The sequence below is a fragment of the Exophiala aquamarina genome (genome assembly GCF_000709125.1).
Source record: "Exophiala aquamarina CBS 119918 chromosome Unknown aczIA-supercont1.9, whole genome shotgun sequence".
NCBI classification, from domain to species: domain Eukaryota; kingdom Fungi; phylum Ascomycota; class Eurotiomycetes; order Chaetothyriales; family Herpotrichiellaceae; genus Exophiala; species Exophiala aquamarina.
In genome coordinates, this window is record NW_013550579.1 from 576,988 (window position 1) to 590,397 (window position 13,410).

Sequence of the window (13,410 nt, forward strand, 5' to 3'; positions counted from 1 at the left end):
CCCCCCACAAAAAGTATTTCAGCCTCGTTCCGAGATGAGCACGGCAGGTTCAAATAATAATTTGGGTCTCAAGGCCAGTGTCAGTGCCAAGGCTTTGCAAGCTCCGAAGAAGAGGGAATAAAAGCGGAAGTAGAGCTAGATGGGATTCGTCCTACTTCACATTACCAATATAATAGAATGATATCTACTGTGTGGGCATCCCTAAGCTATCGCGAGCTTGTACTTGGGATATATTCCGCTGGAACAATGGTTTATCCAACGGGGGAGTTCCTAAAAGCGGTGAGAGTGGCGCGAGAGGGAAAAGGGGGACGTTTCACCTCACTTGCAAAACCAAAGTTCAATATGTCGGAGAGTCAATAGTAGCATTACTGAGCTTCTTATCTGGAGCGGTGTAGTGATGTTTTGTAGTGGGCCTGAATGCGAGAGTGTGACTCTGTCGCATCTTAAGCCTTTTCTCCTTGCATGAGTATGCACTTCCTTGTACTTCGTATATGCTGCGAGAGCTGAACCGAGTAGTGTAAGAGTTTGGTAATATCTATAGCGAGCACCAATAAAATGGCTGCCGACTCCTATTTATAATACTTCATGTGGCCCAGCATTCACTGGCACAAGAAGCGAAGAGGTAATTTCCGACCCTCTGCACTGCACTCCCCATGCAGCCGAGGTCTCTCCTGCCCTAAATCCTTATGTTCAATCACAAAGTATAAATGAAATCGGGCCTCTTGTCACCGGAAACCCAGATTTGCTCTGGGGTCTTGCCTTCATGCATGTTATCTCTCTCGCCGGACAATCTCTTACGGTTTTCGATCCTCAGAAGGACATGCATGGCGACGGTGCCTCCCAACAGGGCCAAAGTCAAGGCAGCCAGGACCACTCCATGGCCGGTATAGAAATGTGGTGCCTCGGTCTTGAGATAAATATTGGACGAGACGATTCCGTTGAGATTTCCCCAGCCGACGACTATTCCCAGGACGACTCCACGCTTATAGACGCCATCGGTATTGTTGGTGACCCAGGCGAGAGTGTTGGGAATACACGGGTAGATTCCCATGGCACCTAAGAATGTTCCTGCGTACTGGATCTTAGGGTTGGTGGAGCCGATCAACATGCAGAAGCCGAGGATTCCCAGGCAGGATATGCCCATGCTGAAATATCCTCGGAGACGGCTTCGGTCCGCGAGCCAGCCAACGGTAATTGTCAAGACTGCGGCGCAGGCGTAGGGTGGGACAGAGAGAAGTTGCGCGCGTGTTCCAGTGTAGCCCATACCACGCAGAATCGTGGGGAGGAAGAGGGAAAATGCGTAGAGAGGGATGAGGCAGCCCATATAGATATACGCATAGAGCCATGTCTTCCAATCTTTGAGGGCTTCATAGATATGGCGCTTGTCATATTCTTCGTGAGTTGATGCCTGGTTGTCTGCCGCGAGACGACGGCGGAGGCGGATTCTGTCCTCTGGAGTCAGGAATGTAGCGGTGTCTGGCCAGTCGAATACCATCCACCAGCAGGCGAGGCCAACGAAGACGGTAGCTACACCCTCAATGATGAAGATCCACGCCCAGCCAGGTTTCCCGCCAATGCCATCCATGGTAGCGATTGCAGCTGCTAAGAGACCACCGAAAGAACCGGCGAGAGCTGCGGCGGAAAAGAAGGCCGCAGCGCGGACACCGATTTCGCTGCGCTTGTACCAACAGCTGAGATAGTAGTTGACACCTACAGGTTAATTAGCTGCTGTCTCGTTTATCAAGTTCCGTGAGCGCAGTGACTTACCAGGAAATAGACCAGCTTCAGCGAGTCCGAGGAACCAGCGGCATGCAAGTAATCCAGCGTAGTTGGTCACAATGCCCATGAGCGCCATAATTATCCCCCAAGAAAGGATGATGCCTGTGAAGAAGTATCGAGGGGTAAGGCGCTTAAGCATAATGTTTGTCAACGGCTCGGCGAGAGCGTAGCTGATCTAGAAAGTATTCGTCAGAGAGTCAAACAAGGGCTGGGAATGTCAAGACTCAAACTTACAAAGAAAATGGTCAACGAGTTATTGTAATCATGCCCGACCATATGTAGATCGGTCTCGAGTCCTGCAAGGCGAGCATTGCCGATATTGGTACGATCGAGGAAGCTGAGCAAATAGAGCAGACAGAGCCATGGGATCAGCCAGAGGTCAACTTTCCACATCAATTTGCGGTCCTGCCAAGTGTTAGTTCCTTTCTTGAACTGCTATGAAACTGCATGCTGCTTACAATCGCCGCCCTCTCCTCATCGCTCTTGCCAGAATCAGGGTCTGGGAGCTCATTGAGATCCTCAGATCGCTCAATGAAAAGGGCTGCAGCCTTCTCAGACCGGGGTCCCTCTTCCACAGAGGCGGATCGCTCAGCGACTGTCATGTTGGAGATTGAAGGCTCGGTGTATGCACTTGTCGTCTATGTTATTCAAGAAGCAGCTGGTTTGCTTGAGAGAATAGTGACCAGTCTTAACAGCGAGGATATGGGCTCCTTTATACAACATGACCTCAAGCTCTCAGAGTGTTATGAACATCGATACTCAGTATAGTCAGCAAGCCGAAATGCATTCGCCTTAGCCGACAGGTCGGCTATGGTAAAGCGGGCCCGGGTGGGTGGCTCTAACGCCTTGGACAGGAAGACGAGGCCACGATTGGCAGTAATATAGCGCTTAGTCGTGTAAGGAGAGCCTTGCTTCCTTTCCTCCGGGAAGATCCACTCCCATATTTGCCATGCTTGGTTCTAAATTGATGTTATGGTGGAATCTGTTGCACGAGCAAGCGAGCCTACAGCCCCAGTGTAGACTCAATAGCATCACGTCGTGTGAGGCGAGGAGGTGGTGCGACTCCAAGGTTTAGAAAATGGAATGATGTTGGCACGGGATACCTCGTGTACCGGCTGGAAACCACGTTCTAGCGCCATACAGACATCCTTCTAGAACAGGGCAGCGAGTATCAATGATTGGTCCACGCGTGAAGCTACCTTCAGGCCAAGTGTGCCACAGGGTCACATAGTGCATTTGCAAGCTGGAGGACGTGGTCTGAGACTTTCTGTACGGAGTATGTGGGACATGGTTTTAACCACTTGATGGTGGTATTCGGGGTAGTTCGGGAGGGAACCCCGGCATTTGAATGGTTTCCCCATGGGTTATTGGGCGTCACGGATTTGAGCTGAGGAGAGTTCGTCCGTAAGTTCAAAGACCGAGTTCTAACCATCGAACAAAGCTACGAAACCCCTAGGTAATTGAGTAGAGTTTCCAAGCATGTGAAAGAGTATCATTCTGCAGCTGACGGTCAAGGCTTTGCCAAATTTTCGATCCTTCCGAAACCTTGGAACTATGAATATTGTTTAGTTGAGAACTGAGTCACGAAAGGGTTCTACGAGGAGCTCCTTGTCTACCTGACAGGTCCGGCCCTGAATGACTGTGCGTCAGTCATTATGCTTGATTTCGAGAGCCTTAGACGTGAGTCTGTCAAGTAATCGAGCGCCTCTTTTGCACCTGATTTATCCGAATCGACATGAGGAGATTTCGCCTAAAATGTTCAATATGGACTCTATGCTGCGTGAACTAGCCAACATTGGAACTATGCAATTTCCAGAGGCTCACGTACTGACTCGGTTTCAATGAATAGCTGACAACTGATTCGCGCTCCTCGGCTAGCTCGTCCCACATGAATTCGTCTGTCACCATCCCGCCTTCATCGAACTCATGGCAGTGATCTTCACTGCCTGCTTCCTTGGTATTCACAATTTGCATGCGAGAGCCAATGTATCTGAAGCGATCTCTCCCGACATCGATCAATCCTTTGGATGCTTGGTCGGGCTGAGCTTAGATCGATGTACCGGCAGAGGGCAGGCACCCTCCTGGAGAACGTCACTGCAACCGAAAACTCTTATTGTCAGACCCGGTTGGGAAGTGCACGACCCAACGCTTCCCATATCTGACCAACATGGCCATCAAAGGGAGAGGGCTACTGCCAGCGTAACCCTACGTAAGCAGGGTTCGATTTGGATTCTGTTGCGCGTCCTCGAAATGATTGCACTAGGCTTGAGCCGGAAAATTGGGACACTTAGCCACGGCAACACTCCTTGATCGCGATTTGCAGTCGTTTATTCAACTGGCAGCCACAATCGACGAATTCACCACTTAGTGCAGCGCATTTGACTTCAGAAAAGCTGCCCCAAATTCAGGAAGACGTCGACTGTGCTGGCAATCATCAGAATTGGTATCCGTGATGACATATTGACATGCTGAATGATTGATGAGTGCTCCCATACTGCTGGTAATTACCAGGACATCCTCGACAGTACGACGGCCTAAGTTAACCATGCTTGACTTCCAGATAAAGCTCACCCCGACAGTGGTGGGAGAAATGCGATAATTCAATGGTGAGTGCAAATGTCGAGTCTCAATGCTTCAAGATGAATGCTAATGTCAGTCAAGGAGAGCCTGTTAACCTGCACCACAGCCTTCTCAAGCGCGGCGTCTAGTTACCCAATACCATGACCTTTTGAGCCAATCCTTGAACATTTCACTTACGCCCCAAGACATGTCTGATGCCACGCTAGGGCGTCGAGGAGTGTTACAAGTTATGAACTGGACGCATTCCGTCCAGCTTGTGATAGTGTATATGATCGAGTTGCCCAATCCGTGGAACGGAATACAAATGGCAGAGGCGAGGTAGAGGCTATATATTTGGTTGTCGGGGGCGATAAAAGTATTGTATACTCGGTTGACGCTGATCGGAACCCATGTGATAAGGAGAACAATTGTATATAAAAAGGCGAATTGTGCGTATTTCCAGTGTACAGCATCGAAGCGAGAAGGAGTCCTTCGAAGAGGCGTCTGGCTTGTGGTGGATAGCGTGCGTTCACGTCCAACCGCCGGGATAATTTGATTGGACGATGAGCGTGAAATTGATAATTCGTGAGAGTATGTCGGTGCAAGAGGTTGCAAATCTTTTGAGTTGGGATCGTCAGAGAAATTTGGCTCGTGGAAGACAACCTGGGAAGGACGCTCTGGTTCTGTAGAATTGTTGGATTCGATATTCCCATTCGCATAGTTGTGTTCCCCACTTAACTGTTGATGCAAGGGGCTCTTAGTCTTGACAGCATTCAGCCTTTGTCGAACTCGGAGTATACTCTTTCCACTGAGAGCGAAAAGGAACAGCGATGTTAGAATGGAAATCCTGTTGTGGTCAGTCAGCAGATCAGGATATCATCGGCAGAGGTATTTACCAAATAGGGCCGTAGAATGCAGCAAGTCTTAGAATTCCCGATTCCCGGGAAATCCAGCACCATGTTGTTGCATCCCCGTAGACTGTCCTGCCGTTTGGACGCCAGAGTAAGAATGTCAAGGCAGAAGGAAATGGGACCATGAAGGCAAGACCAATTCCCAAAAGGTCAGTCTTTCGAAGCTCCTTCAGACTCCGTTTCCTCCGTATTGTCAAATAGACATTAAGTGCCATAACAGTGACCTGAATGGGTGATTAGTGGACTAGGGTATCCAGTGTTAGGCGGAGGCCCTACCAGCAAGGGATCTGTCATGACAAACCAAGTGATGAAAAATCCCTGCGTTTGACAAAAGCCTGAGTTTCGCCCAGCAGCTACAGGATAACGGCCCCAGGAGTAAGCAACACAAGCTAAACTATTCGTGATGGAGATGCAGAAACTGAATCGATTCACGGGTTTTCGCAATGGTGGATACATGATGTAACTGATCATGGTCCATGCTGACCCCACTATCGAAAGACATGCTGACACTCTTGCGGCAACATCGAGACGACTCAATTGCGCCGGGCTGAACGATTCCTGACCAGACATAACATTGTGTGTTGGGAACCTCAATTCACAAGGCTACTTGAAACTGGCGTTTTGAGATGCAACTCCGGCTGGCCGGATGGACCAATCTCAGATGAAAAACGAAGGCACTGAACGAAAGCCTCGGGTCTAGCCAACGTTGATCAGTGCAATAGGTAATTTTGGAACGCTGATCACTTGGGATAATGAAATGAATGTGTAGATCTCATCGTATGTACAGTTGGTTAAGTTTGAGGGGAATCAGAGAGAGAATTGAGCTTTCGTTGTCGTGGTTTCGGTCTGGGGATTACGCGAGAGCCGTGGGATGGGAGACTAAGCGAGGGCTGACGGACTTCCAGGGCAGACTCTGGGGTCTCAGAGAGTCAGAGTACGGAGTATTTTGGGAGCTCGTAACTTGTGCGGGAGATTCGACGCCTCTGCTACTGGGGCTAGACCTTTTCCGGAGTTGTGGAGTTAGAAATTGAATGGCTGGGAAAGAGGAGCCCCTCTGTACACGTGACCCACGCTGCTAAAGGAAAATGCCAAGCTCGGGTGACGGGAAAACGATGGAAGATCCCGTGATCTGCCGAAATACGGCTTACGCTTGGGCGTAGCAAAGGTACGGTGGACCTTCCCGCGACTATCGCAATTCCGGAAATTGGTTGTCGATCATCCGTGATAATATCCGCGACAAACAAGCACTCCGAGTGCCAATTCGAACAGACATTTGTCAAACAGTTAATTGTCCGGACTGGGCGAGTAACCATCCCATACTGTTGTGTGCTTATTACGGATTTCCTTGCAAATAGTCTGAACGAGAAGCCAGTAAACAAAGCTGGGGATCCTGGAGCCTGAAGTTGACTCAGGCCTCCATGGATACCTAGGAAGCCCAGTTTCAAACTCTCCAAACCAGTGTTTCCTCACCCGTCCATACTTGATCCTCGGTACTCCATCTCTATCCAAAACCTGTTTAAACACGGAAAGACCCAGGCGCTAAATTGGACTCTCAGTGGACAGCGATCGAATGTGTTAGAAGCACGTCTCTATTCGAAGCCTGGCTCGCTGAGCCCTGAGTTCTTGCAATCTACCATCGTTTAACGATCCGTTTTGGTACGAGGCTAATCTCCATCAAGCCGGGAATGACGCATCGCCCCCAGTCAGTTCTTGAGGGCTCAATCTTGAAACTTCCCAGGCACTTCCTTTTGTCTCAAGCCACGCCCAAAGTTCCCCAGGGGGCCTAGGAACATGGCGACCTAAAGGCTAAACATTCGATTACCCACCAAAACTCTCGACCTAGTTATTAACCCATCCTTCAGCCCTACCTCGCCCAAGCCATTACGTATCTCAGTGAATGCCGTCTAGTTTCAGTTGTCAGAGAAGCATGTCTATAGCCTCACCTTTTCTGGGATGTCGAATTACAAAGGCAGTGTTCGTATCGAACATGATGTCAAGTCTAGCAAGAGCGAGGATGTCATCCCCGTCAACTGGAACCAATTGGCTTCAACTGAACGATGGTGGAATCTCTCGTTACTTTTTCATGGTGAGCATATCACTTTGCGAGTGGAGCATTGCCTACCCTTATTCTGTGCCTTAGAGTATTTGATAAGCTAATATCGAGACGGTGGCAGTCTTCATCTTAAGTGGTTCACTCTCGATGGTTGGTTTTGACATGTCTATCGTTGGCCCATTGTTATCACTCCCAATGTTCGCGGAGAAGTATCAAGGCAACCCTGGCCCCTTGACTGTGAGTCTCTACTACTACAATCTACATTGTTTCTTTCCCAAAGGGGAAGGGTGTGCTAATTCCACTTCAGACCAAGAATCTCAACTTGATCGTCACTGTGCCTATTGTAGGGGCTATCATTGCAAGTTTCGGTGCGCCACCCATGCAGAAAGCCGTTGGGCGAAGGAAGACGCTGCTGTGGGCACAGTTTTGTGTTTGCCTACCGAGTGCATTGTTACAACTATTTGCGCCCAACTTGGGAGTCCTCGTCGCTGGTCGTGTGATTCACTACGTTGGGTTGGGATTCGCAGCCAACACCGGACCGTTGTACCTTTCTGAGATTGCGCCTGCTCATGTTCGTGGCCGTCTCATTGGGTTCTGCTCAGTCATGTACATGGCGTCCGGAATACTGGGTAGTACAGTGGTTTGGGGGTGCGAAAAGCTCAGCACCAATCTCGAATTTCAAATCCCGCTGGGGATTCAAGCCGGGCTCAGTGTTTTCTTTGGGTTACTGACAGTTCCGCTTTTCGAATCTCCACAATGGCACGCCTTGCGAGGCGACTACCATATTTCAGAATCCATTTTATATCAGATACGGGGAACAAACAAAGTTCTCGCCATGGCAGAGGTGGACGACTACCGGAGGGCATTCGCAAAGACAGCATCAAACCCCTCAAACGGCACACTCTTTGATATCGTCTCGCGTGAGAATATTAAACGGACTCTCATTAGCGGCGCATATATCAGCTTCGAACAGGTCTCTGGATTAGTGATGATCGGGGCATTTTCAACTGTAACTTTAACCCAGGCTGGAGTCGGCGACGTCTTCAAAGTCACAATCTTCATTAATTGTCTAATGTTCGCAGGTCAGCTGGTGGGACCATATCTTGTCGACACAATGGGTCGCAGACCGGTGGCATTGACGTTTTTGCCTATCATTGCGGGCCTGAACATGGCAGCTGCGAGCCTCGCCATGGCGGGCCTGGAGAAGAACTCGATGCGCTCAAAAGCGGTGGCAGGCGTGTTCATATGCCTTGGCTTCTTTATCACTGTCGCTTACGGCTCCTTAAGTTGGGTGATCCAAACCGAGATAGCTGTACTCCACCTGCGGGAAAAGTCTGTCGGATGGAGTCAGTTCTGGTCATATATCGCCGCGATTGTGACGAGTTTCGTGGTCCCTCGGCTTGCCAATCCGGACGGATTGAATCTGGGCGCTCGTGTCGCTTACATCTTCGCAGGCACGAACACCGTGGCATTGATTTTCACTTACTTCTGTCTACCAGAGACGAAGGGACGAACCTTTGCAGAAATCCAAGCGATGTATGATAACGATGTGTGTGGAGTACGCCTGTCTAAAACACCTCGTCTGTCAACAAGCACCGCCTCTCGAGAATGCAGTGATGGTAGATTACGATCATGAACCAATGTCTAAGTGAATTGGCCTTCCACTATTTTCGCCTACAAACTGACCGCCCCGCCATCGTGAGAGTGCACCTCCAATTGCCTATCTTTGGCTTAGATACTTCCAAGTGTCGATGTGTGCCCAACATCGGAGAAGGGTGTCAGAAAACACGTTGCACAGACCTTGAATGGATACCGTCTTGCTGATCTTCCGAGGCGGAATATATGTACTTCAGAGACGACCCAGTGTTACGGTCGGAGGGATTGTCTAGAGGATGACAAACCTTCGTTAATGGAGCTTGGAATATGAAGGCCTAGCTTATGCCGAAGGTCTAACCCGATCATGTTCCAGCAAGCAACGTGACTAAGTAGTTAGTCACAACGCGACCGCGCTCCTCTTCTCCCGGAGGTGTGCCGTTGTTGTCATGCGTCGTTCATGAGACGGGCCATACAATACACCCACCAAAACCGAAGTGGACAGCCTCCCGCCGACGCTATCCCACTGCGCGAGTTCCACCATCACGAGGCACTCAGATACTCATTTGTCGCGTCTCGTTGCGCCACTCGATAATCGTCTCATCTTCAACAAGCCGGAGCGTTAAGTTAATGTGAAGATTGATCAGAAAACCACTCAAGCAGGAGGGAAGGCTGCGTGGTTTCGTGTAACACGAAATAAGTCGTGGAGCAGACCATACATGAACAGCAGTGGACGAAGAGGAATAGCTGACCCTAGCTACAGGGAAGGATAGCTAGATATATGGGGAGCAGGCAGCTTCCAAAGGTAGTCGGCACTCTTCTTCCCCGAAAAGCACCAAAAACAAATCCATTTTATTCTTTCCAGCTCTTTCCAGCCACTTGTCAACACCGGATCCTACCCTACCATTCACTCACCCCTGGCTCCGATTTCCACTGGCCACATCGGCTCTCTGTACCTTGACATCAACCTCTGCATTCCCGGCCCCAGCACCGTCCTCACCATCCGCGACCTTGAAGACATCTCTCCCGGGTCTGAGCACGCCCAACCCACCAGTCCACCCCTCAATATCCACGAGGTGAGACTCGCCCAGCTCCTCTTTGACCACGAGAACCATGTCGTCAATCGCATTCAGCAGGCCCACCACCGCGGACAACATGACGCAGTATTTCCGAAACCCGTCCTCGTTTGCCTCAAGCATTTGCCAGGTGATGGGGCCGAGCAGGCTGTTGATGTGGTCCGTATGCTGCTGCTGCTGCTGTTGTTGTTGTTGTTCTCCTTTGCTCTCGGTCTCATAGTTGATATCAGCACCAGCTTTGTCGACCGTAGGGCCTGCGTTTCTCTTCCATCTGACGCCTTCGCCAGCCCCATACAGGACACCACCCACACGATCACGAAACGCCCTCACCGTCAGCGGTGCAGGCAGTACATGCGGGAGCGCACTCCCTGTCTCAAGACTGTGTGACAGCAGGCTCAGCACACCCATGAGATCTCCGACAAACTGTTCTTGAAACACGCCGCTGAGGAGAAAAAAGCGTCTCTTGAAGGCGGGCGGAAGTTGCAAGCTGTAGTAGAATAACTGAAATAGGTCAAAGTTGATGTTGGTCGCGAGAGATGTGATTTTCCAGAGGCCGGCAGCCGTGAAGTCGGTGGATGAGAGCTCGAATTTGAGCAGCTGGATCGGCCCGAGGATGGAGGACAGCAGGTCGGCAGTCTCGATCGTAGTTTTCTCCAATGCGGTCATGAGGTCTGATCTTGGCTTGGGGGGTTGGGCTTGAATTTGTTCCTCCTCGTACTGGCTGTGTTCGACGTTCATGGCACGCGTAACAAGCAGCGCGTACCGATCTTGGAAGCTTGAAAGCGTGCGTGAAAGAACCCGCCTGTAGTGTCGACCCGCAGATGGTGGGCGGGGGAAATAGGTCACAATCGCAGATGCCGTGAAGCCGACCAGGACTAGGACCACACGCCTCCAGAAGACGGAATATCCCACTCCTGGATTGCCGTACGAGGGAATGTGTGTGTCCACCCAGCTGTACGCAACAGTCAGGTAGACAGTTGCTGCTGTGAGCATGAAAGCTTGCAAGAGTGCCGGCGGGCCAAATAACCTGAGCCACATGAGGGCAAGGACCAAGGGCACCATAATAGCAGCAATGCCGTAGTGATTCCCAGGTCCGTTGCCAGCACCAATGTACCAAGCGGCCATTCCAAGAATGCCTCCAATGACAGTACCGCCAACGCGGAGTAAAAGACCCCACGTAAAGTCGGCAGCGTAAGGCACAAGACCTATCTGCGCCATGATCAACGCCCATAGACCCTTCTCACGGTAGTAAAAGCCGGCACTAGAGGGGATAGCGGCGGGAATCCCAACAGCGATGGTTGCGATAACGACTCGTATCCCAAACATGCCGGCCGTGCTCGTGATCCAACGCGTCGTTACCAGCACAAAGCGTCCGAACGGATGTCGCGCCTTGCCGCGATGCAGATGGATGGCGGCCAGCTGCTCAGATGCTTTGGGTATCTTGGGTTCGAGATCGTCGTCCTCCTCTTCACCAGCTGCTGCATCGCCACGCTTACGGCGGCGATGGCGACGACGACGTTTGGACTTCTTGTTCTCTTTCTCCTCCCGCTCCTGCTCCAGTTCAGGCATCACGGGCGTGACCTGGGGCGCCGGCTCGCGGCCTGAAACCCACGATCCGAAATGTCTTAGCCCAGCAGGAAGCCAGAGTCTCTGCTTCTTGCGCTCTCCCTCCAACGTCACGATCTGCGCCAGCAGCTGTGTGAGCGAGCGAGCGAAACTCACAATGCGTTCTTCGAAAATAAGGCCTAATATCACGCCTCGCAATGGGACTGCACCGAGACTTGGTGGTGGATCGAGGTTACCATTCGCGTCAAATAGATGTGTGTGATGGTCGAGGATACGTGGCGTGGTGGTGGCTATGAAATTCTCGCATTCCTTGCGTAAATCGGCGAGGATACGTTCGTGCTGCTGATGCATTGCATTGAGTGTCTCGGGCGATGGGCGGCCGGTCCATTTTTTCTCGTTGACGACATCCAAGGTCTCGACTATTGCGCGGATGGCGATGTTGCATGTGTTGAGCAGAGGGTTTGCCGACTCTTGCAGAGCCCCCATGGTTTTCGTGATGAGGTCTTCGGTTTCGACGTTGCGAAATAATTGGGCAAGGTGGAGTTGTTGGGCGATTTGATGTCGGCCGAATTTGGGCTGGTCTTCTACGGGCGCCTGGCCCTGCTTGCGTGCTTCATGTCTTTCAATCAGCTTGGCCATGCGCGCTCTGGATTCGGTTCGGCTGATCTGTGCCTCTATCAGGCCAACCCAGGTGATGAACGCGAATCGAAGGGGCTTCTTGAGAAGGCCGATGTCCTGTGTGTTCCAGCGACAGACCGAGACGTCGAGTGGAAGGAAGCTCAACCGGCCTTCCAGAGCCTTGAAGCTTGCGATGCCTTGAGCCTTGGCCTTTCTCAGTTTTTCCAAGCTCATTGGGCGTGCGTTATTGTCGAGACTCAGCCTGCAGGCGTCGACGAATTCAACCATTGGGGAGAGGATCTGCTTGATATTGTACAGCACAATGTGCGAGGTCGACTCTGGGAAGAACATGATATTGCAGAGGACACCAACCCCAACGGCCGTAGCCGCGGGCTTGATAAGTGTGATGGGAATGCTTCCCGTGAATGACGGTAGCAAGGGACCACTTGTGAGGAAAATGTCGCTGATAATCGTGCCGAATATCTGGACAGCGACCATTTTGGGGTTCGCCACCCGGAGACGTGCCTGAAGGCAGTGAGCATTGAAGACACTAGAACATAGAAAAGCGGTCTCACCAAAGTGTAAATGAAAAGACAGATCATGCAGTAATAGACAGCGGTGACCCTTGCATCGAGCATGAATCCCTCGAATATCAAAACCTGCGTATATGTAGTCTGACCGGACAATTGCCCTACGTTTGTCACATTCTGCGTCGATGCTTGTTGGAGCTCAATCAAGCGAGCATTGGTTTCTGCTTGTGGCCGCGCAGCAAGAGCGGCTTTCATGGTGATGACCCCCCAGCCCCAGGCAAGGCCCATACCAATCAAAATGGTGGCACCCACGAGTAGCTGGAAGAAGACAATGCCCGAGGGAGGAGCGATGAAAAGAACGATGCTAAATCACGGGTTGAGGTGAGTGGAATGGAACACTGGGAGCTGGTCTACACAATGCGAAGCACGTACCAGCCAAAGAACATTGCCTGCCCCTCTGCTCGGAGGACGGGATCGATCACGATGAACAAGGTGATGATCCATACCGCTATGGAGCATTTGAGCAGTTCTTTGAGATCGCGAGCGTTGAAGTGGTCTAGCAGCGGGGGTAATCGCCGCTTTCTGGAGGGGGCGCCGTCGCCTGAGTCAAAAAATGAATTGCTTTCAAGTCCATCGGGAACGTCAATGGTGTGTGGACCTTTCGAAGCAATAGGCGTCCGCTTCTCGCTCCTGTTGTTTTCTTCTCGACTCAACATCCTGTGTCA

The 13,410-nt window shown here is 51.1% G+C and overlaps 4 protein-coding genes across 4 annotated transcripts; 1 reads left to right on the top strand and 3 right to left on the bottom strand.

The window, feature by feature from the left end:
• Nucleotides 1-694: 694 nt before the first annotated feature.
• On the bottom strand, nt 695-2,381 carry A1O9_09181 (uncharacterized protein; the record flags this gene model as incomplete). Its single annotated transcript, XM_013401875.1, has 4 exons — nt 695-1,710; nt 1,768-1,954; nt 2,014-2,184; nt 2,238-2,381. 4 exons carry the CDS (start codon nt 2,379-2,381, stop codon nt 695-697), a joined length of 1,518 nt encoding a protein of 505 aa, XP_013257329.1.
• A 1,183-nt stretch (nt 2,382-3,564) lies between these two features.
• Nucleotides 3,565-5,819, bottom strand: A1O9_09182 (uncharacterized protein; the record flags this gene model as incomplete). Its single annotated transcript, XM_013401876.1, has 4 exons — nt 3,565-3,819; nt 4,537-5,185; nt 5,235-5,473; nt 5,526-5,819. The coding sequence occupies 4 exons, from the start codon at nt 5,817-5,819 to the stop codon at nt 3,565-3,567; spliced, it is 1,437 nt and encodes a 478-aa protein (XP_013257330.1).
• A 1,630-nt stretch (nt 5,820-7,449) lies between these two features.
• On the top strand, nt 7,450-8,938 carry A1O9_09183 (uncharacterized protein; the record flags this gene model as incomplete). Its single annotated transcript, XM_013401877.1, has 2 exons — nt 7,450-7,539; nt 7,583-8,938. 2 exons carry the CDS (start codon nt 7,450-7,452, stop codon nt 8,936-8,938), a joined length of 1,446 nt encoding a protein of 481 aa, XP_013257331.1.
• Nucleotides 8,939-9,806: 868 nt separating this feature from the next.
• On the bottom strand, nt 9,807-13,401 carry A1O9_09184 (uncharacterized protein; the record flags this gene model as incomplete). Its single annotated transcript, XM_013401878.1, has 3 exons — nt 9,807-12,680; nt 12,731-13,049; nt 13,118-13,401. 3 exons carry the CDS (start codon nt 13,399-13,401, stop codon nt 9,807-9,809), a joined length of 3,477 nt encoding a protein of 1,158 aa, XP_013257332.1.
• Nucleotides 13,402-13,410: the final 9 nt, after the last annotated feature.